The sequence below is a fragment of the Tachysurus vachellii genome, chromosome 13 (assembly GCF_030014155.1).
Source record: "Tachysurus vachellii isolate PV-2020 chromosome 13, HZAU_Pvac_v1, whole genome shotgun sequence".
Lineage (NCBI taxonomy): Eukaryota > Metazoa > Chordata > Actinopteri > Siluriformes > Bagridae > Tachysurus > Tachysurus vachellii.
Window position 1 is genome coordinate 15,554,256 of NC_083472.1, and position 27,863 is coordinate 15,582,118.

Consider the following 27,863-nt stretch of genomic DNA (forward strand, 5'->3'; position numbering starts at 1 on the left):
AACAGGCTAGGGCAGGCCGGAAACTCTGGCCTGGAATCAGACCTGCACACAAACATGTACACAGAACACAATAAACAGTAATCATCAAAATCACGGGTTGCAACAGCCTTTACCATGGATGCTAGTTACTCACATTTTGGAATGAACATTGCCACCACCAGTACTTGTATTTAGCTAAAACTGTTTAATAATGTTCCAGCAGTGCAACAACATAATAACTGACCATAAATTGTAACTTGTTTATCTCATAGTACTGTATGTAGTTTTGGGTCAATTTTCCTGGTATTATTATATTGAATCTAACCATTTTAGCAAGTTATCAAAAATATTGGAAAATGTGAATGTTTTTTGTTGAATAGATGTGCCCTTTTAATTGATTTTCTAATATATTAATAGTTAATTATTATCTAATCTATTATCTACTCAGGGCGTAAAATTAGAATGTTTTATTGGAAGACTATGTCAAAGATCTTAACCCAACTGAGCATTAATTTCTGAAGGGAGACTGTAGGGAGAAAATGCTCAAAGCAAACAATAACTGTAAAATATTTGGTTAAAAACCTGGAAAAACATCACAAAAGAAAAATGCAAGTGATGTCAGTGGGTCTCTGCCTTGATGTGGCTATTGAAAGTGATAAAATGATATGCCACTAAATATTTAGTGTTTTATTTACTGTTTAATTTAACTCAAATAAAAATGGCCATGATTTTCCAATATTTTAGGAGGGGATAAATATAAAAGATTTGTATGAGTAGATTTATGTAGTCATATCTAAATACAAATAATTGCATATAATTACTTTTAATATTTTATTTCAGTTATACTTATATAATAGGGACTTTAAGCTTACAGGTAAAGTTATAGATAGACTGAAAGAATGTCTGCTGATCTTCGCTGAAGAGCAAAACAACTGGTGATATGAAAATTAACAGGAAGCAAAAGAGGAACTGGTAAAGAAATCCTCTGAAAGGGTGGGGTTTAGTCAACTGTTGTGCACATTGACACTTTCTGAATCGGGGGAATAGAGAAGTCAACATATTTGCCACCACCAAGTTTGTTTCTAAAAACTTTTTACAGGGCATATTGGAGAAAAACAGGTATGTGTTCTGGGGTTCTATTGATTTAGGGCAATTTTATGTAAAACTTCTAAGAAAAAGTTAAAACCTTGGGATTCTTAGAACAAGTTTTAATTGTTTACCAGGAAAAAACTTAGATAAATTAAATAATCCGGCTATATATATATATATATATATATATATATATATATATATATATATATATATATATATATATATATATATTCTGTAATATTTTCATGAGCTTGTTTTCTTTATATTAAAATCTGTAGATTTTAGCTGTGATAGAGCACTAAAAATTAAAACTTTTTATGGGTTTGTTACTGGCCTAATGGTTCCCCTTATATTTTGTTGAGCATGTGTTTATACCTTATCATAATGCAAACAGACAAAAAGCTTTTATATTGTATTCAATGTCTCTTGCTAATTTAAATATGCAGCACAAGATGTATGGTTTAATAAGAATTTATTTAAGGTAACAGTAAGATATAACCATGTATGCAAATACCTTGTGTCTAAATTTGCTGTCTATCTATACAACCATTAATTCATAAATTTTTTTTTTTATGTTCTCAATATATGTTTATATTTTTTGCTAATAACAGAACATCCAGGACATGTTTAAGCTCATGCAACTTAGAAAAATTAAAATATACACTGAAAAGAATAGGCTGACTTAATATCTGCAACAAATATAGTCCTGACACAAACTAACATTTGTAAGATATAATGAAGAATGTGTGTTTCATGGAAATTAAAGTTACTATATTACAGTAAATGCGCAACTACCATCTGACTTCCTTGACCATTTTCATGCACTGCATCGGTTACAGTACAGATAAAAGGTTTACTGTGCTAACAATAGCCAATAAGAACAGCCCCTCCCCCCTTTAAAACAAATGCAGTTTTTGAGGCAGCAGGCTTTTTATTTTTTTAGTTCATTGCTTGTGGGCCATATGTGGAACATTGCAAATTATTTGTATACTGTATAATTATATGGTGCTTTATCACAGATCAAGATCTAACGAAGTTTTCGAGTATGTTCTCAATATTTTTTGTTTCTAAAAACATTTTTAATAAGTATCAGTAGGATATACGGTATGACTTCATATACTAAACATAAACAATAATTTAAAGAAAATAATATTCAGTAATTTGTTTACTGGTAAAATATATGCTTTGTACAGTTGAATTTATAAGCAGTTGAGGGTTAGGGGACTGTGGAAGCAGTTTGTTAGCCCTGGGATTTGAACTCAGAATCTTCCCATTAGTATACATATGAACCACTGAGCTACCATGGCTTCCCAACTAAGAAAGAAAGAATCCATCAAAATTTTTACAACTTACAGTATAACATTCCCACTGGCAAAACTTAAAGCCAAATAAGACCAAAGTATAGCTAATTAAAACAAGGGGGTATTATTTCATTGAAAATACTCTAATCACTGAATTAAATTTTTTTTTTTCTATAGATAGATAGATAGATAGATAGATAGATAGATAGATAGATAGATAGATAGATAGATGGATATAGATAGATAGATAGATAGATAGATAGATAGATAGATAGATAGATAGATAAATATTGGAAATCCAATTTGAAGTACAGGTTCAACAGGAGGGGGGACGGGGGCTTAGTGGTTAGCACGTTCGCCTCGCACCTCCAGGGTTTGGGGTTCGATTCCCGCCTCTGCCTTGTGTGTGTGGAGTTTGCATGTTCTCCCCGTGCCTCAGGGGTTTCCTCCGTGTACTCCGGTTTCCTTCCCCGGTCCAAAGACATGCATGGTAGGTTGATTGGCATCTCTGGAAAATTGTCCGTAGTGTGTGATTGCGTGAGTAAATGAGAGTGTGTGTGTGTGCCCTGCGATGGGTTGGCACTCTGTCCAGGGTATATCCTGCCTTGATGCCCGATGACTTGCTCGGGCACCTGCTCCATGGTCTTCATTATGTGTGACATCAGGGCGACTGAAGTCATTTAGCCCTGCAGGGTGTGGCTTCATCGGACCTGGGTTGTTCATCGGAACTGTGTTCACACACTAATGCCACATTGGCATGGTGAGGGATATAAAACTATGACAACAACGGACTGTCCAAACTCTCTAGGCAAGTAATAGGGGTCAAAACTTCAACAAGAAGTTCAATTCCCTGTATAAGCAGGGGATTTTAATGCTTATATGCCCAGAATTACACCACCTTGTGTTCACGTTTATTGTCTCATCCACCCTGACTGTGCTGAAGCCTGGTTGCTCCACACTAACTGCACACTCTGTAGAACTTGACATTTTTTCACACTCACTGTAGTGAGTTCTCACTTTATACCACAAAAGGTACTGTCACGTCTTTGCCAGCCATTTAGCCTTTAGCATAGCGTTGGCACTACATCCACAATATGGCCACCTTACCTTGCCAGGTAAAAAGGGAATTACACCGATACAGGAATTTATTTTCAGAGCAAGTAGATGTTTTCTTAAATAAACAGGTTTCAGTGTGTAAAAATTCATATCCATAGGATAGATAATAATAAGAAACGTATAGAAAGGAGCAGAAACAGCACAAAAAAGAACAAGAAAACACAAAAAATCACAAAAAGATCAAGGCGCAGGAAAGGCTGCCACTTGCACCAGCGCCGAAAGTATTAATAGGTTTGATAAATATGGGGACTATTTTCTGTCATTCACTTTCAGATTTCACATTCACAATCATCCTCAAACTAGTGTTTTTTCGCACTCCAATTGTTGCCACATATATGAAAACACACAACTGTCTAGAACAGGTATCTTCAATTTCATTTACATAGGGCCAGTGTGGCGGCATGATTTTATTCCAGGCAAACGTCACACCTAACTCCACTTATTTAAACAGTTCCTTTTTGGTCTACAATTAACTAGTGAATCTGGAAGCTGTTATAGCAGCAAAGGTCAGAATGGGCAAATGGAGCATTTTCATATTGATTCCTAATGAGCAAGCCAAGGCAATGGTGGTTTTGATGGATGGTATGATAATTACTGAAAACTGTTGGCCCATATCTGCCACTTCAGTGTTAGGAAATGGTGTATCCTAATGATCAACTAACCAAGTGTATTTTGTTGTTGGTTGCATGGTTGATTTTCATTTCATTTGATTTTCATGGTTTCCTTTTACAATTTTTACTTCATATAACACTTATTTACACATATTTAAATAAAGATTTTTAACTTGAATATTTCGTTAATTGATATATTACAGACTAATCAGTAATAAATTTCCGTGAAATGCACTTGGCTTTGCTGACTTGCAAGTATTCTTTTGGTTTGCCAGAGGATACATACAAAACTATATATTACATAACTTATTTAAATAAATAAGGTTAATAGAAATTATCACAATTTATATGCTTGATAGGCAAGTGTTAACATTCTACATTAGCACAATAAATTATTTGTGTACTGTGATTTTAATTAATTAAACTTCAAACCTGGTCAGAATTGTAAAAATGCTAAATACATTGTAGGGGGCACGGTGGCTTAGTGGTTAGCACGTTCACCTCACACCTCCAGGGTTGGGGGTTCGATTCCCGCCTCCGCCTTGTGTGTGTGGAGTTTGCATGTTCTCCCCGTGCCTCGGGGGTTTCCTCCGGGTACTCCGGTTTCCCCCCCGGTCCAAAGACATGCATGGTAGGTTGATTGGCATCTCTGGAAAATTGTCTGTAGTGTGTGATTGCATGAGTTAATGAGTGTGTGTGTGTGCCCTGCGATGGATTGGCACTCCGTCCAGGGTGTATCCTGCCTTGATACCCAATGACACCTGAGATAGGCACAGGCTCCCTGTGACCGGAGGTAGTTCGGATAAGCGGTAGAAATGAGTGAGTGAGTGAGTGAGTGAGTAAATACTTTGTGAGATGCAATGGTTGATGAGGCAGTGATAAACAAGGAAATGATTAACACTAGGAAATGTTTAGACTGTTTTTTGTTTATTTTTTATATTTGGATGTTGTAGCTAAATGTAAGCAGTAATCCAGTTGTTTCTGTAAAGCCAATTTGTGACAATATGTATTGTTAAATGTGCTACATAAATAAAATAGAATTTAATTCAATACAAGGTATGAGGAACCAGTTGATCCTTTTAAATATTAAAAAAATCCAATTTAAGTCTTTTCCAAAAAGAACTTCAAAACAAAGTCAAAACACTTTTCATCTACTCTACCATCTAATGTAGGTCTCAAATGGATCACAGTTTTTTTTGCTTATTGGAAGTATAAGCTGTTTCCTGGAATTTTTAATGTGAATACTCACACTATATATACAGTCTTATGCAAAAGTTTAGGAACCCCTGATAATTTCCATGATTTTCATTTATAAATATTTGGGTGTGATCAGCAATTTCATTTTGATCTATCAAATAACTGAAGGACACAGTAATATTACAGTAGTGAAATGAGGTTTATTGGATTAACAGAAAATGTGCAATATGCATCAAAATGAAATTAGACAGGTGCATAAATTTGGGCACCCCAACAGAAAAATCACATCAATATTTAGTAGAGCCTCCTTTAGCAGAAATAACTAGAGTCTCTAGAGTCTAGACGCTTTATAGCCTGTAATGAGTGTCTGGATTCTGAACGAATGTATTTCGGACCATTCCTTCTTACAAAACATCTCCAGTTCAGTTAGGTTTGATGGTTGCAGAGCATGGACAGCCCGCTTCAAATCACACCACAGATGTTCAATGATATTCAGGCCTGGGGACTGGGATGGCCATTCCAGAACATTGTATTTGTTCCTCTGCATAAATTCCAGAGTAGATTTTGAGCAGTGTTTTGGGTCGATGTCTTGTTGAAATATCTAGCCCCGGCGTAACTTCAACTTTGTGACTGATTCCTCAACATTATTCTCAAGAATCTGCTGATGTTGAGTGGAATCCATGTGACCCTAAACTTTAACCAGATTCCCAGTACTGGCACTGGCCACACAGCCCCACAGCATAATGGAATCGCCACCAAATATTATTGTTGGTAGCAAGTGTTTTTCTTGGTCACTTCTGGCCTTAACAAGAACTGTGCCTGTGGCCTTCCATTTCCTCACTATATTCCTCACAGTGGAACTGAGTAGTTACAGGTATTCAAATCAACAAAATGGCAAGGGTGCCCAAATTTATGTCTAATTTTTTTTTATGCATATTGCACATTTTCTGTTAAACCAATAAACCTTATTTCACTACTGAAATATTACTGTGTCTTTCAGTTACTTGATAGATCAAAATGAAATTGCTGATCCAAACACCCAAATATTTATTAATGAAAATCATGGAAATTCTCAGGAGTTCCTAAACTTTTGCATATGACTGTACTACAAAATGGTGTAGAATAGTGCATATTAGGGATGAGCGAGTACAGCATTGTCTGAATCTGTTAACCATATGAATTATCTGTATCTGTACTCTGAGTGGGTGGGGCCTAACCCGGAAGTAGGCGGGACTTGTCTTGAAATGGGCAGGGCTTTAACCTGTAATAATTAATTTGTAATATTTACAACACTAGCTTACTACCTTTATGTTTTTATGAAATAGAGCAAAAACGTGTCAGACACTCAGTGTCTGGTTACTGGTTAGAGACAGCTGAAGGTTTAAAAAAGAAAAAAAATCTCCGACAGGCACCACGTCTGAACGAACCCACGTTTACCAGAACTCTACTGGTTAGTAAGTACGTATTATTAAGGTTACAACCCGAAGTAAAAAGCTGAAGAAACCCTAAATGTTAACGGAAAAGACCCGTGAACCCGAGTGACTGAGGGAGAGACAGAGAGCTGTTCTGTGTGTGACTGTGAGTGAGCAGAGCGAGACACAGCAACACAATACATCTGTATGTGTGTAGAGGAGGGGCGCTGTGACTAGCCTATCACAGAACGCTGACACAATCAGCTACCCAATGATGATTTTCATTCAATCCGAGCACAGATATTGACTTGTATTACTCGTATAATACTCGTACTCATACTCGCAGAAGTGCTTTATCCGTACCGGATACTCGTTTCAGCCGAGTATCCGACTCATCTCTAGTGCATATGCAATTCATTTGGGATACATCTTATCAACATGCATGCTGTCACAGGAGCATGCCAAAACTCTAGCAATGCCACAGCAACCAGCCACAAATATCAATAGTTTACTTGACATCTGTGCAAAAGCACAAAGAAGCAGGTAAAAATTTAGAGCAACTTCACCAACTATCACAAATAATTAATGAAATGGTTTATGTAGCCCTGCACCCACAAGAGGCAAATAATCTACTTATATTCAACAACAACTACAAAAGTGAAAACATTTCATTAGATGTTGCAGGTCATTTAAAAAACAGCCCTTGGAATTTGGTCCATCAAATTAATTCAGAACAAACTAAAAGCAGTGGTGCTGAATCATTCCTTATTGGTTGTGTTATAGTACAGCACAATAGTTACACAACTGAACTGAGTAAAAAAAAAAAAAGAAGAAATATACAGCACTTTATATGCACTCAAAGATTAGGGGTGAACAATATAGTCTGTTGTCTCAAAATTATTAAATTATGTTGTACATACTTTACATAATGTACATACTGCAAGTCTCATTTAAAAGGCTGTCGTAGTCAAGTTGGTCAATCTTCTTATTCCAGAGGTTAAGGGAAAGAAAATGAGAATCAAAATGTTGAAACAAAGTATAGGCAAAAGTAAATCAAAGAGGTTGAAGAGTAGAAGTGTTGTCATGGCATGGCATCTGTGGGATATGACAATATGGTTAATTATAATTAAGGTTTAGGCAGTTACTTAGTATTGAAGGTGATAGTGCACCTATCCATACAATCCATGTAATATGATGCTATGCGGACAGATATAATTAGACATAGTTAGTATTCAGTCACTGAGTGTGTGAGTGTGTGAATGAAAAAATATATACATATATAGATCCAAGTGTCTGTGTTTGTGTTGTTTTTTTAAAAATACACTCTCAAAATAGTTTTATTTCATTTCATCATAATTAATTTGTTTAATAGCATTTATTTGTTTTTTAAGATAGTGTCATACCTGAATGAACAATGTCAGATAACATTCTGGAAGAGGTATTCATAAAACGCTCTCAGCAAAAGAAGAAAACTTCACCCTTAAACTTCAAAGAGAGATTGTTTGTACTCACACAGGAAAAGATTGCATACTACGATTATGACTTTGAAAAAGGGGTAAGACATATATTTTAATATTGTAAGTGTTTTTTTAGCTTAATTTTTATTCTAGTTAAGAGAGATATGTATTTGTATGCAATGATTAAACCGCAGTTAAAAATCTGATTATTTTATTGCTATTACTTTATTTATTAACTTTAGTTAATCCTTCTGAATACAGAAAAAAAAAGGATTAAAGGGGTTTGTTGACATTGACAAGATTAAATGTGTGGAGCTTGTGATACCAGAAGTCAATGCTCCCCCTGAACGATTGTTCCCATTTCAGGTGAGGTGACAGAGCCCCTTTAAATATGTTTTGTGATTGTAATAATGAATGTTAATGTATTTATAATTAATTAATAAAATTAATTCCACTGATTATGACATTAAATATTCTGACATTTCAATAATTATCACACTCAGGTTTGTGATAAATATTGTGTCAGATAGAAGGCTGGTGAATTCCTTCATCAGTGTATACAAAAACCATGTGCCCTTTTTTCCCTGTTCAAATGTTAATATAAGGCTTCTGACCCTATACTGAGTACTTTGGGTAAAATGCTATAATGGTAAAATACCCATACCCACTGCCGCCGATCCCGCGTTCCCTTAAACAACTCAGAGAGGCACATGTATTGACAAAATTTGACCTAAGATGTGCATGCAAGCTCATACGGATCCTAGGGGGATGAGTGGAAGATGGCATTTTTGACCACGCACTGGCACTATGAGTACTTGGTTATGCCGTATAGATTGACTAATGCTCCAGCTCAATCAATTGTCACAGAAATCTTTAGAGAGTTGCTGAATGTGTGTGCGATTGTGTGATATTGATGACATTTTAGTCTATTCCATTACTATGGAACAACACATCACCCATGTCCCAAGAACCGTTATAATGATTGCTGCAACGTGCAGTTATCATGTTTGCTGCAACGTAAAAGCAGAGAAGTGCACTTTTCACTAAACAACCACCGCCTTTCTGGGGTACATGATCAGCGACAAGGGGTGGAAATAGACAATACCAAGGTCAAAGCAGTCACAGAATGGCCAAACTCCTCCAGCATCAAGGAACCTCAGAAGGTTTTTGGGTTTGATCAATTTTACCGCTGCTTCATTTGGGGCTACAGCTCTGTGGCCGCCCCACTCACCACGCCACTATGCGGCAAGCCCAGGAGGCCACCTAGGAAGAATTTTAACTGCTCAAAGACAAGTTTACCACAGCACCCGTCTTGTGACACCCCAACCCAAAACAGCCATTTGTATTAGAGGCTGACACCTCATGTTGCAGCATAGAAGTGGTACGATCTTAACGACATGGCACCCCAAGGCAAACTACACCCATGTCCCAAGAAAGCACACACCGGTTGAGGACAACTATGACGTCCAAAATTAAGATCTCCTCACCAACAAATAGGCACTAGAGTAGTGACATTGGCTGGAGAGAGCACGCTGGACATTTCTAGTAATCACTGCCCACTGCAACTTGAAATACATCAAGGACACTAAACACCTCACTCGCTAGGCCAGATGGGCACAGTTTTTCATAAGGTTCAACTTCGAAGTAAACTACTGAACCAGAGTTAAGAACAGCAGAGACAATGCCCCTACACGTTGCCATGATTCAATCAGTGAAAATCAGGAACTGGAACTGATATTACCTGGACCCATACTCATTGTTCCAAGATGATAGGACCTCATGGAAGACATCCAATAGGAACCCCCACCCCAAGAATGCCCGGCCCATCTTTACATACTGGCAAATCTTAGGAAAAGGAATATTCAGTGGGTACACACAGCTCCCAGTTCCAGACACCCTGGCATAAATAAAGCCACCAGCCTGGTACAGAATGCTTTATAGTGGCCCACAATCATGACAGATGTCAGGGAATTCGTTCAAGCATGTACAGTCTGTGCACAATCCAGGATTCCTAGTCAGTTGCCAGCAGACCTCCCCAAGCCCCTACCCAATCTACATTGATCCTGGTCACACATTGCAGTGAACTTCATCACTGGTCTCCCCATCTCCCAGGGCTATAACACATAATTGTGGTAGCTGTGGACTGATTCTCCAAGTCATGCAAGATGATACCCCTTAAAGGCCTCCCCACAGCCATAGAAGAATCTAAAACTATGTATTAACATATATCGTGTCTATAAAATACAAGTGGAAATGTGTCAGACAGAGGGGTACAGTTCATGTTGAGAGCATATATAACTTAAACATCAGTATAACATCTTAAGCTTAACATCTGACTGCCACCCACAGTCAAACAGCTTTGGAGAATGCCAATCAAGAGCAAGGACACTACCTACATGTCCACTGCAGCCAGGACCAACACAGATGGAGTGAGTTACTACCTTGGGGAGAGTATGCACAGAACTCTCTGACACAATCATCCACGGGTCTCGTCCTGGGCTACCATCCCCCACTGTTCCCATGGTCCGGAGATTCATCAGACATACCAGCAGTAGACGGTTGGTTCAGGCACAGCTGGGAGGTCTTGTGTGGCTCTCCACTAAGAATCTTCAATTGAAGATACCCTGATAACTGAGTCCAAGGTTCAAAAGACCATTTAAAATCATATGCCGGGTAAACCCAGTTTTGTACCTTCTCCAACTACCACCCACATATCACATCTCCCCCATGTTCCACGCATCACTTCTCAAACCAGCTCACCCCACCACGAAAATCAACGTCACCCTGGTACCATGGCACCACCACCGACTTTAGAAATTGATGGTGGCCGAGCCATCACCTGAATGTTAAGCCATTTAAATTCCAAGCCTTTTTTTATTGTTTCGTTGTATGACCTGTTTTCTGTGCTTTACTATTGCCAAGTTTGGATTGTGTATTCTGGAGTTGTTTGCCACACTTTCCTATATTTTGCAGTTTTTTTGCCAGTTTTTCCCTTCTAAGTTTCTTGTTTGCTGTTGTGGATTATCTATACGTGTCTGTTGGAATTACAGTAGCAATAAATATAAACAGATTTTATTCCTGAATAAGCATCACAGCAACTTTTTTTAAAGTCCTACCTTTCAAAGAAAAGTTCTAGTCTCATTTTTTGATAGAAGTTTTTGAAATATAAAGACAGAAATAACAACATAAATGTCAGATTAGTTACATCTTTAATGCAGTGTTCCATCAAACAGAAGTCCACTCTGCTTGGGCCATCCAGGAATTTCCTTTTCTGAAGTCATGTCTTGGTTGATTTTGATTCGTGCTTTGGGTCATTGTCATGTTGGTAGGTAAGATTCTTCTTCATTTTCAGCTTTTGGACAGAGGACTGAAGTTTTTGAGCCAAAATATCTTGGTGTTTGAAGCTATTCATTTTCCCATCTATCTTGACAAGTGCCCCTGGCCCTAGCCTCACAGAAAAGTTTTCTCCTTATTCTATCATCAACTTTGGAGGGTCATCCTGATCTTTGCAATGTCTCTGTGGTGCCATAATTTCTCTACTTATTGATGATAATTTTGACAGTGTTCCATGGTACAGTGTTCCATTGTTCAGTTCCTTTGATATTCTTTTATATCCCTCTCCTTATTGTTTCTTGTTGTTTTTTTATGGCCCATGCCTCTCAGTAGAATGCAATCGCAATTCAAGCAAATACTGCGGTAACAGATGATTTTATATGGTTTTAATCAGAATCATTTTAAGTGATGTGGGACTGTACTATTCTGTGTGACTGTACTATTCAGAGGACAGTTAGAAGGGTGTACACTTAATAATCAGGTACACTTGAATAATCAGGTTCTTGTAGGTTTTTATTTAAAATGTTCCCAGTTACTAAAACTTTTTTTCTTTGAATTTTTGTTTAGATTTTGTTAGATCACAATAAAGATGTAACTGTCATTTATGTTATTTCTGTCTTTATATTTTAAAAATCTGCAATTTCATAAGGGTGTGTAGACATTTTGTTTTATCCACTTTATAGCAAAAGCAGTAGTTTTTGCTACAAAGTTTATAATTAGCCTGTCCACTTCATATGATTATGATACAGAGGCAATGCAGTTTATTGTGCCTATATGTTCTACTTTCTCAACACAAGCTGAGAACCTGGCTTGTGCACATACACCTGCATCCCCAGGCCACAAAGTGACCATATAGTCTAGTATTTGGTGATAAAATAAAATATTTCAACATGATTATTGTCACCCTTTCTTCTTATCACCTGATATACTTGCCAGATCTCAAGTAGTACTCTGGATCTATCTGTATAACATTTGACAACTATGATCAGAAGTAACCTGACCTCTTTCAGACTTTTTATAACCATTCATATTTCTGTAGCTACTACTGTAGCTAAGATTAGATTCCCTCATTAGATGCTAACACACATACAGAATCTACTGATTAGTGGGCCTCTGGTTAGCATACAATGTGCTACAGCATTTCCCATCTGTGCAGTAATCCTGCAACAGCATACCCAGATTTAGATTGTGACTGCAGTGACAACTGATAAATATAGCCAAGAAACAAAGCATCTGAATGCATCACTCAATGCATTTCTGTAGATTTTTCAGAATGGAAAACTGGATGGTGCACATCCCACAGCCCAAAGATGTTCTACTAAATTGAGATCCAGTGAAGGAGAATACCAATGAAGAACATTAAACTCATGTTCATGAAACAAGTTTAAGGTGAATTGTGACATGGTGCATTATCTTGATGGAAGTAACCATTAGAAGATGGGTAAATTGTGGCAATGAAAAGAAGAACATGGTCAACGATACTCAAATAGGCTGTGTCAAACAAGTGATGAGTAATTGGTATTGACCCTGCTGTATATATCTACATAATGCATAGAAGAAATTGTTGTCGCTCATCAATCTGATTCGGTCATCAACAAGCAATTTGAAATTCAACATTCTATGATGAGAAGGATTGTTCACAAATGGAAAGCCTTCAAGACCCTTGTCATTCTTTCTAGGAGTGTCCCAGCAAGATACTTGGAGCAAGACAACAATCCCAAGCACACTTGCAAATCAACATGTGGATGCCTAAAGATCAAGGTGTTCTAATGGCCAAGTCAACTTCCAGACATTTACCCCTGAAGTTTTTTTTACTTGATTTTGCCTTTGCCCTTATGGATTTGGATTTCTTTTTCACTTTACTGCAAAATAAACAAATCAGGCAATCAGTGTGGATTAAAGAAAAGTGATAGAAAAATGTTTCCATCTGCCAGTGAGCATAAAGGAAATTAACATAATAATTTAAGCAACTGAACTATCTAAGCAATATGCAGATGTTTGTTATATTGAAATTTGCATAAATATTTTATACTATTTCTTTCAGAATTTGATCAAAGTATTTTATTAACATTGGATAATAAAGCCTACTCTGTTTCAACCAGAATTAAACTCAGAATGGATGTCTAAATAATTCTAAAATTATTGTAGAGAATAGAATATGGCAATTGTTTGATAATGTAAACTTTACTTTAGAAACTTTACTATCAGAAATTAAATGTCTGTTTTTCATTACAGATAGTCTATGATGAGGGACCACTCTACATTTTTGCCAAAACAGATGATATACGAAAGCAGTGGATACATAAACTTAAGCATGGTCAGATTTTTCTTCATATATGGGATAAGGTCTTTGCAGATCTCTGAATTCATTATGTGCAGACATTTTGTTAATGTCCCATAACATATGTGTTAAAGTGGTCCGGTTCAACAAAGACCTAATGCAAAAATACCACCCCTGTTTTTGGGAGGATGGAGTGTGGAAGTGTTGCCAGCAGGAAGTCAAGCAGGCTATGGGCTGCAAGGTGCTGGAAATGAAAAATGGAGGTCTGAAAAAGGAAAAAAGAAAACAACTTTACCTTCAATGACATTTCTAAACACAGCTATAAAGATATTTATTGAAACATACTATTGATGATTTTGTAAAAAATGTTATTCTAATAATGAACATGTCAATATCAATCTCCTTTAAAGGATTTTCCGTAGTATCTCGTCGTAAATCTAGGAAACCTCTCCCACCTACACCTGAAGAGGTCAGCTAGTTATTATTCTGTAACAATCTCAACGGATCCCATATGTTATTTTTATATTTTCTGAAATTTCTGATGTTTGTTATCGATTTGCCTCAGGTTAAGCCCTCTACATCTTTGTCCCACGAGTCACCAAAGCAGCATGGCTTCTCAGTGGGTATGACAGTCATTGCAGAATATGACTACACCCCCATGGCACCCCAAGACTTGGAGTTGAAAAAGGATGACGAATACACAATTTTGGAAATATGTGATGCCAACTGGTTTAGAGCCAAAGACAATAATGGGTAAGACTGGGATGACAAAATGGAACAACAAATGAATACCACTGCTTTTCAACAAATGTTACATCAAATAGTCCACAGTCTAAAATAGACTTGCTAGAATGCTCTGAGATGTTGTAAGCAAAAATCTTTAATCTGAATCTCTTTTGCAGGATCGAGGGATATATTCCAAGTAACTATGTGGTTGAGGCCTTGAATGGTTTGGAGAAATTTGAGTGAGTATGCTTCTTGTAATATTTACTAAAAACTATTGTCATGCACGGATAAGCGGTAGAAAATGAGTGAGCATTAGTGAGTGAGTATTGTCATGCAAATATTTTTAGAAATGCATACATCAACAGTCTAGTATGTGCCAATGTTTATGTTTTTGTCAATTTGTGTTCATTGTTTTCATTAGATTAATTCAGTCATTTAATAAAGATTCTTGATAAATGCTATCCAGTGATAATAGAATGTATAATACATATGGGGTTTTTTTGTCTCTATATAGATGGTATTGCAAAAACATGAACCGCAGTCAAGCAGAAAATTTACTTAAGACTGAGGTGAGTATAAGATAAGTCTGGCCATAATGAATGTTGAAAGTGATGGATCAAGATCAAAAAATTGGTACACAGACTTGGGTGACAAGACCTTAGGCAGGAACACAGGGCTCGGCCACAAGGTCACTCCACAGTTTTTCTGCTACCCCACATGCGAGGCAAGCTTATCAACAAAGTGTGAATCCAGCAATCTTGGCAGAAATTATTGTCCAGCCATGACAATTGTGGTATGAATCAATTTAAACCATAACAGTTCATATTGTTTACATATTATAAGTCCATTACATGGACCACTAAGTGTCCTGATTAGTTAGGATCTTGTTCAGGATCCCAACTTGGGAGATAACAGAAAATATGCCTCTGCAACACCAAGAGCCGAGATGTTGCAAAAAGGAATGGTTTCTGTTTACTGCTTTTGTGCAGTTTATTCTGCAGTTTCATGTATTTTAGTTTTGGCTCCAGAATGGAATAACATCTGGCACCAGCGAATAATCATGAACATCACCATAACCACACACCACCTTCAACAATTATCCATTGCCCAATACCTTACTCCAACTTTGGTGGGCTGAGAGAAAAAGAGAAAAAATAGTAGCAAGTCAGTTAGATACAGCCAGGTGATTCTCATCCAGTTGGATATATTCTTTTGAGGATGTTCTTTCAGTCTACTCTACAATTTCAGACAGCAACTATGCATCAATTTGTTCTGGCATTACCAAAACTATAAAACTCTCAGCATTCACCAGCAATAGGAGTTCTTGTGACTTTGCACGCAATTTGCAGGCACTTCCTTTGGTGGCTAAGAGGGATGATATAGAACTCATTGTACAATCATGCTATTGTTACACACTTTATTAAAGCTTTTATACCTGTCTTTTACATACAGAATAAAGATGGTGGCTTTCTGGTGCGAGACTCAGGAAGATACACTGGAAAATATACTGTCTCTGTTTTCACCAAGGGAATTGGGTGAGCTTGATGTCCACAATATGAAAAAGTTATTTTTTTTAAGTAGAATTCAAACAATTACCCATGTAAATATATGCAAACTTGGAGCAAAAGTTGTTATTAGTGGTAAGGGAATCACTGACGTTTCTGACTGTTAAGTCCCTTTACAGCAGAGGCAACATTTCATTCTGCCTGCACAAACTTACAATGTATAATTCTAAAACACATCATAGAATCTTTTACTCGCCATTTTAATGATAGCTCAGATATTTCTATTTTCACCAGACATAAAGTGTGGTTATTACCCATATTCGAAAAGCATATTTGAAAAGCTATAGTGGGCAATGCACAGGAATGCACAATTTTTAAAATATACAAGTAAAAAGTCTACACACCTGTACAAAATTGCAGGTTTTTAAAATAGAAAAACAGAAATAACAACATAAATGTCAGGAAAGAAAGAAATATTAAATTATTGGAAATATTTTAAATAAACACACCATCAAGTCTTTGTGAATAAGTCTCCATTAATTTCACACATCTATACTTTTGAAAATTTTACCACCCTTCTTTGCAAAAAGGTTTATGTACCTTCAAATTGTGAGGGGCGCTACTGTATATGGCTTTGGTCATTCTATAGGTTTTTGATGGAATTGAGGTCTGAGCTCTGCCTTGGCCATTCCAGGACTTTGATTTTGCTTTTCTGTCATGATTAATTTTGATGTGTTCTTTGGGTCATTGTCATGTTGGATGGTAAAATTCTATTATTAGGAGCTGTTCATTTTCCCATCTACAGTATCTTGACAAGTGTCCCTGGCTCTAGCCTCCCTGGTAAGTTTTCTCCTTGTCCTCTCAACTTTGGAAGGTCTTCCTGGTCTTTGCTATGTCACATTTTCTTTACCTACTGATGATGGTTTTGACAGTGTTCCATGGTACATTTAGTGCCTTTAATATTCTTTTATATCCCTCTCTTTATTTGTCATTTTCAACAATTAAGTCTTGCATTTCTTGTGGCCCACTTTGCTGTAGTATTTCCTTGAACTCTACAGAAATCTAAAAATATAGATATTAGGGATACATGAACAAGCCAGTGCACAGTCAGAAACCCTGAGCGACTTGCGTGAGTATTAAGGTAATTTGGCAACAGCATCCATACCTCCCGGTTTACCAAACACTCTTTGCCCATGAACCCGCCAGACCTGCTTCTTTACTTAAGAAATACTTTACATAGAAAGCTTGACTAAATAAATGTCTTAATTTAAGACTTAAACACCTAAACTGTGTGTAAGTCCTAAATACATATTGGAAGGCTGTTCCATAACTGCACAAAAAAACACCTTCCCCCTTGCTGTATTCTTAGTAGTAGTAGTAGTAGCCTTTATTGTCACTGGTAACAGGTACCAGTGAAATTAACCATCAACCTGTCCATACATGTAATCCATCCATAGAAGTAATCCAGCACAGGCAAGCAGCCATCAGGTCCTGCAGCCTTTATCTTCGGTGCTGGTCACAGACCCGCTTGTCAGACTGGCGGTACAATTTGGCGAAGGCGTGGGATGGGGGGGGTGCATATCTTTATATATATATATATGTGCGTGTGTGTGTATGTGTGTGTGTGTATGTATGTAAGTCTGTAGGCCTGGAGAGTCGCTGCTCCCGGCATCAAATCTCGGTGCCTCAGTCCGCAAGATTGTCATAGCGATACACAGCAAGTTGCCATGGAGACAGCCTAGAGCGCAAGAGCGTCTCGCTGCAGTGCTCTTCCAGGGGAATTGTTGTTCCAACAGCGGCCTTGGCCGAGGCCAGTGCTGGTTGAGGGGAGACGAAAGCAGATAAGATTGGGATTGTTTGGTCTTTGGGCGAGTAGATGCATTCCAATTTACACGACTACTCTCTTAGTCCATTCTGGTCTCCAAATCGATCCATTTTCCTTTCCAAACCGGTGCGCTTCTCCGTGATGTTAACCAAAGCAGTATCCAAAGCAGTGAGCTTCACCATGATGTTATCCATATTGCGGTTAATAGTCCCAGCCTCAGTGCTGACCGCTCTGCCCACTGCATCAATCATGACGGGCAGCCTCGGGAGGTTTTGGACAGCAGTCACCGTTTTCTGATTTCCTCGATAAACCAGGGCAATGCCTAATCCAATCAGCAGAACTCCTGTTATCATGGTTCCGAATAGGTAGATATCTTCAAAGTCCTCCACGGAAAGAGCCGCCAGACACACGACCCGCCACCTCTCCCACGCGTCCATCGTATAGCCAGCTGCGAGCATTCCGGCAAGGCAGTCAGGTTCCCCCGAACCCAAGCTTCTCGTCGAGAATATGGTGTCAATTGCGTTGTCCGTCAATTTGCGTCAATTGCAAATTCTTCACTACTTGTGGTAACTTTTTATTGAAGTAGGCATAGCAGATCCAAAAAGAACAAAAGGTCACTCATGTGCTCTGGCAAAAGACCATTCAGTACAGTCTGAGATAGGTCAGTAATATTATTTTATAATCAATGCGAAGATTGACTGAGAGCCAATTCAGTGTGGATAAGATGGGAGGGATATCTTCTGGTTCTATTTAGGACTCTAGCTGCTGTGTTCTGGACTAATTGTAGCTTGTTTATGTGAATAGATGACCATCCAGATATTATGGCATTACAATGATGCAACCTAGTGGTAACAAAAACATATACTAGTATTTTTGCACCATGTAGTGACATCATATTTCGTAGCAATATTTTTGGCATGAAAGAAGGCCGTCCTAGTGATATTATCTACATGAGCTTCAAATGAAAGACTGGAGTCAATAATCAAACAAAAGTCTTTTACTGGTGCACATAATGAAAAAGAAATGCCCTCTAAGTCATTCTGTAAATAGAAAGCTTCTTCTTCTGATTGCATATGTTCCTAGTATAAGCACTTCTGTCTTGACATTAAGCAGAAGTAATTTTGGAGGCATTTACTGTTACTGTTCACAATAGAGAACAATGTTCTTTACACATTCTTCAATCTTTATAAGTTGGTATCTCTCATCTGGCTTTGCTAAAACATATAAATGTGTCATCAGCATAACAGTGGTAGCTAATACCATGTTTAAGAATAATTGCATTAAGGGGGTAGCATATATAAGAAGAAAAGCATTGAGCCAAAAACAGAACCTTATCTAACACCAAACATTAGTATGCTTAGAGAAGTTACCATTTAGATCTACAAACAGATAACAATTACAATTTTCCCATTGAAATAAGTAATTGCTGCTGCTTGGTGTGTGTTTTTCTACAGTGGTTTTACTCATAGTTAATTTTGTATTAAATAAAAATGGTAAATTATTTTCATCTTCAGTTCGGGTGGAAATATATGCTGATGTAGGAACACCAAAGGAATTTTTGATAGCTCAGGTGGCTTTCCTTCCATGGTAATTGAAATATTGATACTTTTGTTGGACACCATTAACCCTCTGATATCCTAGTTTATTGTTTCAAAGTTCATGTGTGGTCATTGTACTAGTTCTATTTTTTTCTCTTTTATTGTTTTCCATTTAAGTGGAGCTACAATATAAGGATTATAGCAAAACATTATCTCTACGTAATCAGTTGCCTAATCAAGTTCTGTTTGGTCAGATCACAATCCAATCATGGATATTAATTCTGGGAGACTACTGGTAAATATCTATGTAGTAGCAGAAGTAAATGTACATTTAACATGGTGACTTAGCCAAGTGCATAAATTGTGTCTAAGGTGCATTTTGAACGAAATGGGATAATGGTCTGTGATAGCTTTCAACTGTGGAAAACTATATTTTCCATATTTATTCAGAACAGTAGAATGAGAGCAAGAGTGTGACATCCATTATGAGTGGATACTATGTTTTGATTAACACCTACTGGATACAATTGCTGTTCTCAGTGGGGTCTTCTAGATTATCAAAATAAATATTAAAGTATTCCACAATTAATGCTTTGTCTTAAAAAACAACTAAGTTTGAAATGAACTCTGCAAATTCACAGAGATATTCAGAATATGGTTCTGGATATCTGTAAATAACATTTAGTAAAATGGGTATGGTAGCTCAACAAGATCTTTCTCAAGATCATTGAGGCAATTCAGTAGAAATGAATTTGATTAATTTTTTCTGTCACAGAAAGCCTTTCAAAACTTTTTTTTTCAAAACAGTATTTTATTTAGCTAATTCAATGAAACATATATATTTAAAAAATACAATTTATATATGAATATAAAATGTTTAAAATAATGTATATGTGGTGTAAAGTAAAAATATATGTGCATCTCTGCTTTGACCTGCGTTGTGCTGTTTCTAAAAAGACTGTGATGTGGGTGGTTTAGGTGTAAAAGTTACAACCAAAAGATGCCACCATAGAAGGCAGTTTGGGGTCATTTAAGAAAAAAGAACCTGGATAGATAAAGATCTAATCACATGAGGTTAAATCTATGAAAATAACACTTATGTAAATTCAGATTATTGTAAAGTGTTCACAAACCTATTGGCAACACCATTCACTTGTATTCCCCCATTTTTCAAGTGATCAGAAATATTGGAACATGCCACTGACAGGTGTGCCCTGTTTGATTGATTGTTAAAACATTTAAATAGCTCTGAATGTCTACTCTTGCCCTGAGTGATCTTTATTGACTCTTCATGTCTGCCTTTTTACATAGAAATGAATATCAATCTATTTGATCTATCAATCTATTACAAAAAACACTGAAAATCAACAAAGGACTTCAACAGGGGGGAAAAGTGGAATGTTTTTACACTGGCCAAACTAAGTGTGCATTTCACCTCCTAATGGGAATATTGAAGGGAAAACATTAGCTAAAAGAAACTATCCAACCAGTTCAATAGAATTTTTGGGTTCACTCAGAAAAGTAGTCTGAGTCACATACTACTACCTCTTAGTTGATATCAAGTAATATATATATATAATAATGGATACTACACCATTATTTTGCATAAATTATCCCTATTGGTCTCAATACATTTTAGACCAATAGGGATAATTTATGCAAAATAATGGTGTAGTATCCAGTGTTATGTAAAGTAACAACTGATATAGAAAAGTCATCATCAGGAACAGGTGTAGTGGTTCATGAATTTAAAATATTAGTAAACATGTTTACTTATGGTTTGACAAGTTCATTACAGAGTGTCTAGGCTTGGTATATGTTTATCAGAACAGAACAGAATGAATGTCTATGACAAACCAAAGGAATTTACGGTCATATATGAGGTCATAGATAGGTTTCCAAAAAATCATATCACACAGTCAGCCTAGGACAGAGGGTAATGAGCATGCCAAAATATATTCAGAATTTACCATAGTCCGAAAAAGCAACCCAACAGAAGAATACCACAGTTTTTTATGTTAGTGGGTCACCGGCTTAAAGCAGTTATTGCAATCAAGTAATATGCAACAAAATATTAATTTTATTAATTAAAATTAAGTATTCTTTAATTTTCTTGAAGAACTTGAATAGATTAGATTTAACTGGCCAGATTTATTTAAAGCTTCACACGTAAATAAAAGTAAGCTAAATTTTCATCTTAAACAAATAAACAAATGCCCTTTGTATGAAATGAAACACTGAAAATTCTGAACCTAAAAAGTTGCCTCTGTATTTTCTTTTGTTGAAAAATAACAAGAAATAATGCTTCCAAAAACTTTAGCAAATTTACCTATTACCCAACATTCACTAAGAGCTAATAAACATGCTTGTCTGAGCATTCTCATTCACATTTACAAATTTAACCCCATTTTTTGTTTTTGTAGGGATGCATTTGTTAAATTGATTATCAATGTTATTTGCTATTTGTGTTGTTTTTGGTTTTACTACAGTAGTATGCATAATTGTAAAGACACTTTAACCAGACTATTTTTTATCATATGTATCACACCAAATATTAGTGAATAAGGAAAATGGCAATAGAATTCATGATGAAATTTGACTGTACACAACTTTTGGGTAATAAAGTCTATATTGTCCCAGAGGTTCAACTCAAAATATTCTAATTCATATAATCAATAAATCAATATATATATATATATATATATATATATATATATATATATATATATATATATATATATATATATACATAAATAGAATCATATATTAACAAATGTTCCCATTTTTAATTGCATAATTATGCATAGTAATGCTACTTTATATAAATGCAATATATAAATAGTAGCCTGAACAAAGCAGAATTTCTGGTCTCTCTTCAGAGAAGTGGTTGGCAGCTGCAGACACTACAACATATTATCCACTCAACAAGGACAGTTTTACCTGGCAGAGAAACATTATTTCAGTAATATACCAGACCTCATCAATTACCACCAGCACAATGCTGCAGGTAAAACCTAGTCATGATACTCACATACAAAAGCAGTTTTCAAAATTACTAATCTAACATTTGTTTGATTCCTTGTTGTTTTAGGACTTGTGAGCAGACTTAAATACATTGTGTCAACTCGAGCTCAGAATGCGCCATCCACTGCAGGCCTGGGATATGGTGAGATTTCAAGTGAATTAAATAGGATTTGATCAGTTTTAACAAATCAGTTCATGAATCATAAAATGTATTTTTTATAGTTTTAACATTCCTGCTTTTTTAAGCATTCTTTTTTAAAAATCGTTTATTAAATGTTTACATTCTAAGAAGATAGAAAATTGTTTATATTATCTATTTCAGGAGTCTGGGAGATTGATCCCCGCCAACTCACTTTTATCAAAGAATTAGGCAATGGGCAATTTGGGGTTGTCAAATATGGAAAGTGGCAGGGTCGGCATGATGTGGCCATAAAAATGATCAAGGAGGGTTCTATGTCAGAGGATGATTTCATTGAAGAGGCTAAAGTCATGATGTGAGTCAACTGAAACAGTGATATATATATAATGGTGTGAAAAAGTGTTTGCCCCTTCCTTATTTTTTTATCTTTTTGCATGTTTGTCCTACTATAATGTTTCGGATCATCAAACAAATTTAAATATTAGTCAAAGATAACATAAGTAAACACAACATGCAGCTTTTAAATTAAGGTTTTTATTATTAAGGGAAAACAAAATCCAAACCTACATGGCCCTGTGTGAAAAAGTGCTTGTCCCCTAACCCTAATAACTAGTTGGGCCACCCTTAGCAGCAAGAACTGCATTCAAGCGTTTACAATAACTTGCAATGAGTCTGTTGCAGAGCTGTTGAGGAATTTTGGTCCACTCATCTTTGCAGAATTGTTGTAATTCAGCCACATTGGAGGGTTTTCAAGCATGAAACACCTTTTTAAGGTCATGCCATAGCATGGCAATACGATTCAGGTCAGGACTATGACTAGGCCACTCCATAGTCTTCATTTTGTTTTTCTTTAGCCATTCAGAGGTGGACTTGCTGGTGTGTTTTGGATCATTGTCCTGCTGCAGAACTCACGTTTGCTTCAGTTTGAGGTCATGAACAGATGGCCGCACATTGTCCTTCAGGATTTTTTGGTAGACAGCTGAATTCATGGTTCCATTTATCACATCAAGTCTTCCAGGTCCTAAAGCAGCAAAACAGCCCCAGACTATCACACTATCACCACCGTAGTTAGTATGATGTTCTTTTTCTGAAATGCAGTGTTACTTTTATGCCAGATGTAATGGGACACACACCTTCAACTTTTGTCTCATCAGTCCACAGAGTATTTTCCCAAAAGTCTTCGGGAGCATCAAGATTTTTTCTGGCAAATCAGAGACGAGCCTCTATGTTAATTTTGCTCAGCAGCGGTTTTAGTCTTGGAACTCTGCCATGCAGGCCACTTTTGCCCAGTTTCTTTCTTATGGTGGAATCATGAACACTGACCAGTGAGGCAAGTGAGGCCTGCAGTTCTTTGGATGTTGTTGTTTTGTGACATCTTAGATGTACGGTGGCCGGGAAGTGCAAAACAAATGAACAAATCCGAAACCACATTAACAAATCCGAAAACAAATGAACAAATCCGAAAACAAATGAACAAATCCGAAAACACATTAACAAATCCGAAAACAAATGAACAAATCCGAAAACAAATTAACAAATCCGAAAACACATTAACAAACCCCAAAACAAATTAACAAATCCGAAAACACATTAACAAATCCCAAAACAAATGAACAAATCCCAAAACAAATTAACAAATCTGAAAACACATTAACAAATCTGAAAAGAAATTAACAAATCCCAAAACAAATTAACAAATCCCAAAACACATTAACAAATCCCAAAACAAATTAACAAATCTGAAAACAAATTAACAAATCCCAAAACAAATGAACAAATCCCAAAACACATTAACAAGTCAGACAACCCGGAAGCGGTTGGTATAGTTTGTGAATGGACACCTTTCATTCACCTGTATACCTTTAATGACAGGTGTCTTGTCCAATGATCGGTAAGTTTCCATTCACAAACTATACCTACCGCTTCCGGGTTGTCTGAATCGGGCACGAAACACATTAACAAATCAGAAAACACATTAACAAATCAGAAAACACATTAACAAATCAGAAAACACAACGACATTTCAGAAAACCCGGAAGCGGTTGGTATAGTTTGTGATTGGACAAGACACCTGTCACTCAAGGTATACACGAAGTTCAACAGTCTGCCGCAGGGAAAAGTTGGAATGGATGGATGGAATGGATCGCTGTGGATTAATTCTGTTATTTTCTTATATTTAAACGGAGAACTTTACACATTACACATAAGATTCCATACCTGTATATCTTGAGTGACAGGTGTCTTGTCCAATGATCGGTAAGTTTCCATTCAAAAACGATACACTACCGTTTCCGGGTTGTCGTTGACTTGTCGTTGTGTTTTCGGATTTGTTAATGTGTTTTCAGATTTGTTAATGTGTTTTGGGATTTGTTAATTTGTTTTCGAATTTGTTAATGTGTTTTCGGATTTGTTAATGTGTTTTCGGATTTGTTAATGTGTTTTCGGATTTGTTAATTTGTTTTGCACTTCTCGGCCACCGTGTAGATGAGTCGTTGCTGCGCTCTTGGGGTAATTTTGGTCAGCTGGCCACTCTTGGGAAGGTTCACCACTGTTCCATGTTTTTGCCTTTTGTGGATAATGTCTCTCACTGTGGTTTGCTTTAGTCCCAAAGCTTTAGAAATGGCTTTTTATAACCTTTTCCGGACTGATAGATCTCAATTACTTTCTTTTTCATTTGTTCCTGAATTTCTTTGGATCTTTGCATGATGTGAAGCTTTTGAGGATCTTTTGGTCTACAAACCCGATTCCACAAAAGTTGGGACACTGTACAAATTGTGAATCAAAAACGAATGCAATAATTTACAAATCTCAGAAACTTATATTTTCTTCACAATAGAATTTAGATAACATATCAAATGTTGAAAGTGAGACATTTTGAAATGTCATGCCAAATATTGGCTCATTTTGGATTTCATGAGATCTGCACATTCCAAAAAAGTTGGGTCAGGTAGAAATAAGAGGCCGGAAAAGTTAAATGTACATATAAGGAACAGCTGGAGGGCCAATTTCCAAATTATTGGGTCAATTGGCAACATGATTGGGTATAAAAAGAGCCTCTCAGGGTGGCAGTGTGGCAAAATGGAAAACTGTTCTGTGGTCAGACAAATCAAAATTTGAAGTTCTTTTTGGAACTCGGACGCCATGTCATCTGGACTAAAGAGGACAAGGACAACCCAAGTTGTTATCAGCGCTCAGTTCAGAAGCCTGCATCTCTGATGCTATAGGGTTGCATGAGTGCATGTGGCATGGCCAGCTTACACATCTGGCAAGGCATCTCAAAGGCACCATCAATGCTGAAAGGTATATCCAAGTTCTAGAACAACATATGCTCCCATTAAGACGTCGTCTCTTTCAGGGAAGACCTTGCATTTTCCAACATGACAATGCCAGACCACCATTTGGAGCAAAATCAACTTATTTTTCCCTTAAAATGATACATTTTCTTAGTTTAAACATTTGATATGTCATCTATGTTGTTTTCTATTCTATGTATTCTAAATTTAAATTTGTTTAATGATCTTAAACATTAAAGTGTGACAAACCTGCAAAAAAAAATCAATCAGGAAGGGGCAAACACTTTTTCATTTTTTTTCCCTATTTATATATACTGTATATATTTGTGTGTACGTAATACATATCAGTACATATATACTAATAAATCTGTTCTTTAAAAAATTAGGAAACTTCATCATGAAAATCTTGTTCAGCTGTATGGTGTTTGCACAAAACAAAGACCTATTTACATAGTAACTGAGTTTCTTCCAAACGGATGCCTACTGACACACTTACGGGAGTACCTGCGACACCCTTCTGCTCTTCAACTCCTTGAGATGTGTAAAGATGTGAGCGAAGGAATGGCCTACCTAGAATCCCAGCAGTACATTCACAGAGACCTTGTGAGTTTTGCTACAAAAGCACAGAAACAAAATCAAGCCTAAATGTGACCTATTACATAGAAACTCATATTTGTATATTTGTCTTTTTAGGCTGCCAGAAATTGTTTAGTTGATTCAAATGGGACTGTTAAAGTGACTGATTTTGGACTGTCACGGTAAAATAAAAACATTCACATTTCCATATATTTACCTTTCAGAGTACATTTAAACTTTTCATTAAACACCATTCTTTAGGGTTTCACCAGTTAAAAAATATAGTTTCTCTTACTGTAGGTATGTCCTTAATGATGAATATACTAGCTCTGCTGGCTCACAGTTCCCTGTACGCTGGTCACCTCCTGAAGTACTCCTTTACCACAAATTCAGCAGCAAGTCAGACATTTGGGCCTTTGGTTAGTATGTGTCACTTTTAATACTTGTTATGCTGAATGCTGAATAGGATTAAAAATACTGCAATTGTCTTTCCACAGGTATTTTAATGTGGGAAGTCTACACACTAGGTAGAATGCCATATGAACGTCTGAATAATACTGAAATAGTGAATGAAGTCACTGCTGGCTATAGACTGTATCGCCCTCAGATGGCCAATGATAGAATCTACTCCATAATGACCAAATGTTGGCATGAGGTACTGGCTGGGCTGTCTTGAAGCAGTAAATATATGCTGGTTGATTAACTTTATTGAAGTTTAAGACTGATACAAGCCTTTCTTTCTCATTTCAGAAACCAGATGAACGACCCACATTTCAGGATCTTGTGATGGCCATTCAGGATTTGCTTGACAATCTCCACTAGACCACCAACCTAGTGACAGAAAATGCCTGCATATTAGAATAGCCCTGCAAAGATAAAAACACTGGGCCCTGAATTGCAGCTACATTTACAATTAGTAAATATAAATAGAGTATTTATGATTTTGTGAAACTTTCTATATAAATGTTTTTTACATTATGTTTCTACTTTTTGTCCTCTCAAATTGTAATGTTTACTGTGTAAAATTCTCCTCAGCTTCCAATGTCAATTATCAGATCCAGATATTATTATATGACTGTACCTACAAATCCAAAATTAACACTGCATCAAAAGGGGACAGCAAACTACATACTTACACAAGTTAAATATGTAGGTATCCGGAATGTTGCTCAGAAATGCTTAATGCATACCTGTTTGCAAAAACTTTGTATAATGGAGTGTTACCTGAATTGATATGAATATGTATGAATATATGATCAATGCGGTAGTGACCTGCAGAGTAAGGTACAAATACAATTACAGAGCAATCATTAAATTATTTAAAAAATGAAAAAGAAAACTATAACATATATGTTCACATCTCTAATAAATAGTGCTGAAGGTCACATAAAATAACTTTTGTAAAGCTTGTCATCTTTTAACATACAGTGTCCCTTGAAAGTTTGTGAACTCTTTAGA

The 27,863-nt window shown here is 36.5% G+C and overlaps 2 protein-coding genes across 5 annotated transcripts in view; one reads left to right on the forward strand and one right to left on the reverse strand.

The window, feature by feature from the left end:
• hdac3 (histone deacetylase 3) overlaps positions 1–27,863 on the reverse strand; it is a 448,843-nt gene that overhangs the window by 221,893 nt on the left and 199,087 nt on the right. The window lies entirely within an intron of this gene.
• On the forward strand, positions 965–27,800 carry btk (Bruton agammaglobulinemia tyrosine kinase). Of its 3 annotated transcripts, none has more exons than XM_060884440.1 (18): positions 965–1,098; positions 8,100–8,263; positions 8,427–8,531; positions 13,734–13,815; positions 13,914–14,042; positions 14,190–14,248; positions 14,345–14,532; positions 14,682–14,744; positions 15,020–15,074; positions 15,958–16,040; positions 22,253–22,380; positions 22,465–22,539; positions 22,720–22,891; positions 26,216–26,432; positions 26,523–26,587; positions 26,706–26,824; positions 26,903–27,060; positions 27,156–27,800. In XM_060884440.1, exons 2-18 carry the CDS (start codon positions 8,123–8,125, stop codon positions 27,225–27,227), a joined length of 1,911 nt encoding a protein of 636 aa, XP_060740423.1. In that variant the 5' UTR covers positions 965–1,098; positions 8,100–8,122; the 3' UTR covers positions 27,228–27,800. The 3 variants fall into 3 exon arrangements, with proteins under 3 accessions (XP_060740423.1, XP_060740422.1, XP_060740424.1); XM_060884439.1 differs by having other exon boundaries at positions 995–1,098; positions 8,104–8,263; XM_060884441.1 differs by lacking the exons at positions 8,100–8,263; positions 8,427–8,531 and having other exon boundaries at positions 1,024–1,098.